The sequence below is a fragment of the Penaeus japonicus genome, unplaced genomic scaffold (genome assembly GCF_977035675.1).
Source record: "Penaeus japonicus unplaced genomic scaffold, GWHDUDI00000001_assembly GWHDUDI00000005, whole genome shotgun sequence".
NCBI classification, from domain to species: domain Eukaryota; kingdom Metazoa; phylum Arthropoda; class Malacostraca; order Decapoda; family Penaeidae; genus Penaeus; species Penaeus japonicus.
In genome coordinates this window covers 16,255,635-16,258,134 of record NW_028234407.1, presented here as the reverse complement: position 1 = coordinate 16,258,134, position 2,500 = coordinate 16,255,635, and the positions used below count along the sequence as shown (strand labels likewise).

The window sequence follows — 2,500 nt, the reverse complement described above, 5'->3', positions numbered from 1 at the left end:
ATATATATAGATATATATGTATGTATATGTATTATCACTATATTTAATATATATGTATAGACTACATACATACATATATTATATATATTATCAATATCTCTATCACTATATTATTTATATTATATAATATGCATCTCACTATTAGACATCTCTATTCTTCCCCCTATATATATATATCATACTATATGCCAATATATACTATATATATATATCATATATATATATATATACGGCACATACAACATATATACATAAACACACACACCCCCACACACACAACATCCACACACATCACACACCCACACACACACACCCCTACAATATATATATATATATTATTCGAACTCAATATGATTAAATGATAATATAACTCACTACAATATATGTATGTATGTCTATTGTATCATATACATCTATATACATATACATATCATACCATATATATATATATATTAATATATATATCCTATCTATACTCTATACTAAGAATATATATATCATATATATGTATATATGTATATATCACATTTCCCTATATAACCATATACATCCCTCCATATATATATACTCCTTGTATATATATGTATATATACTATCCCAAACACACCACAACCTCCCTACTATATGTCATCATATATTTAAATATATCGCGTTAATATATATTGTTATATATATATATATATATATATATATATATGTATAAAATAAGTATATATTATGTGTTCCTATAAAATAGTGTATATTATATGTATCCTATGTATATATAACATATAATATCATCATATACTCATTATATATATATATATATATATATATATATATATGTATATATATATATAGTCTACGGTGAGCTACCATAAATTTTCATTAAATAGATGTTAATTGTTAAAAAACTTATTGCAAACCAGGCATCCGAACACACGCAAATACACACAAACATACAAAACCGCACAAATCAATTACATATGAAACATCCCTGTTCGAATGCATTAATCATTTCATCAAATGATATAGATTGGAGCTCAGAGTTCATTTGACGTGATTCAGAAGGATTTTTTTTTGTTTTCAGTAAGTAACACATATACTAATGTTATTCTGTGAGTTTTAACTTCTCCGGAAAGGTGCCGCACCCAAGCAAAGACAAACACAAAAACGTGTCATCTTTATTGAATCATACAGCTTTACGCATACTTAATGCTTTCTGAATTTCTCAAACTACCTTTCGGTTATTCCGCTGGTAACCCCCTGCTCTCCTCTCGTCCTTGCAGCCACTACCGCTATCGCTCGGACACGCCCACGGAAGACCCTGAATTCAACGCCGAAGAAAACTATTTCGGCAACAGCGTGACACCCGCTTCGCGCTGTCGCCACAACTACCACGATCGCACCGAAAGCGCCATCAACCGACAGATCAACTTGTTCCTGCACGTTGGATATGTTTACAATAGCATGGTGAGTCGAAATGGTGGGTTAGGTTATCAAGATGGAAGCTTTGTGAAGCGAAGAGAGGAATGACTTTGGTTGAGAATTTCGGGCCTTGATAAGCAATATATAAAAGTGATAAGATTAGCAATGCATTCTCTACAGTAGTCAAAAGTAACCTAGGTCGTTAAGTAGGGTAATCTAAACCAGTATCTACATCTATTTTACTTCTCAGTCACTAAACATAGGGAAAAAACGGAGAGTATAGTGTATACTCTCAACTGAAGCCCTTCCTTAAGATAAATAACTAACCAAACATTAGTCACCAGTCAGTCACCAATCACTTCCCGCGTCAGGCACAACACTTCGGCCGCTGTGACGTGGCTCTCCCTGGCTTCAACACCTTCTTCAAGCAAATGGCCCAAGAACAGCGCGAGAAGTCGGAGTCGCTTATGGCGTACCAGAACCTTCGAGGAGGCCTGGTTACCCTCCAGCAGGTCACGGCGCCATCCACGGCCGACTGGGGCACGGGACTCGAAGCCATGAACCGCGCGCTCGAACTCGAGAAGAGTGTGAATCAAGTGAGTTCATGGAACATTTATTTTATCTACATCGTTACTGGATAAATTATTTGAAGGAGGATATTCAGGTGATTACCAGTTAGAAAAGGTGGTAACGACTTGGCAATGGTATAGATATCCGTATATAGACCAAGTATGTTCACTATACTTTGTAACAGCTGGACTTCCCTGTTGTTTTTGTTCACTATAGCTATAAAAGTAATTATGTACAAACTGAATAGATTTCTTACCAGATACAACTAAGCTATAGTCACGTGAGCAGTTGCCAATCATTTGAAATTTTAGTTGGTCTGGATGAAAGTCCTAGCTTTCTGTCTCACCTTAAACAATAAGCATTATGTTCAGGTCGTGCTCATTAATGACCTGTATTCATTACCTTTCCCCGAGTCAAAAGCCGCAATTTGACCGTGACCTGTCATAACCATTCAGGCAATGCTGGAGCTGCACTTGGTGGCCCTTCAGCACGAGGACATTCACGCCGCCACTCTCATCCAGAC

At 35.6% G+C, this 2,500-nt stretch overlaps 1 protein-coding gene across 1 annotated transcript in view; it reads left to right on the top strand.

Annotated features, from left to right (window-relative positions):
- Window positions 1–2,500, top strand: part of LOC122245670 (soma ferritin) — a gene marked incomplete at its 3' end in the record, with an annotated part of 6,739 nt that extends 4,239 nt beyond the window's left edge. Inside the window, 3 exon segments of the mRNA XM_086536750.1 lie at window positions 1,269–1,452; window positions 1,779–2,003; window positions 2,433–2,500. Of these exon segments, the coding sequence (XP_086392876.1) occupies window positions 1,269–1,452; window positions 1,779–2,003; window positions 2,433–2,500 (477 nt within the window).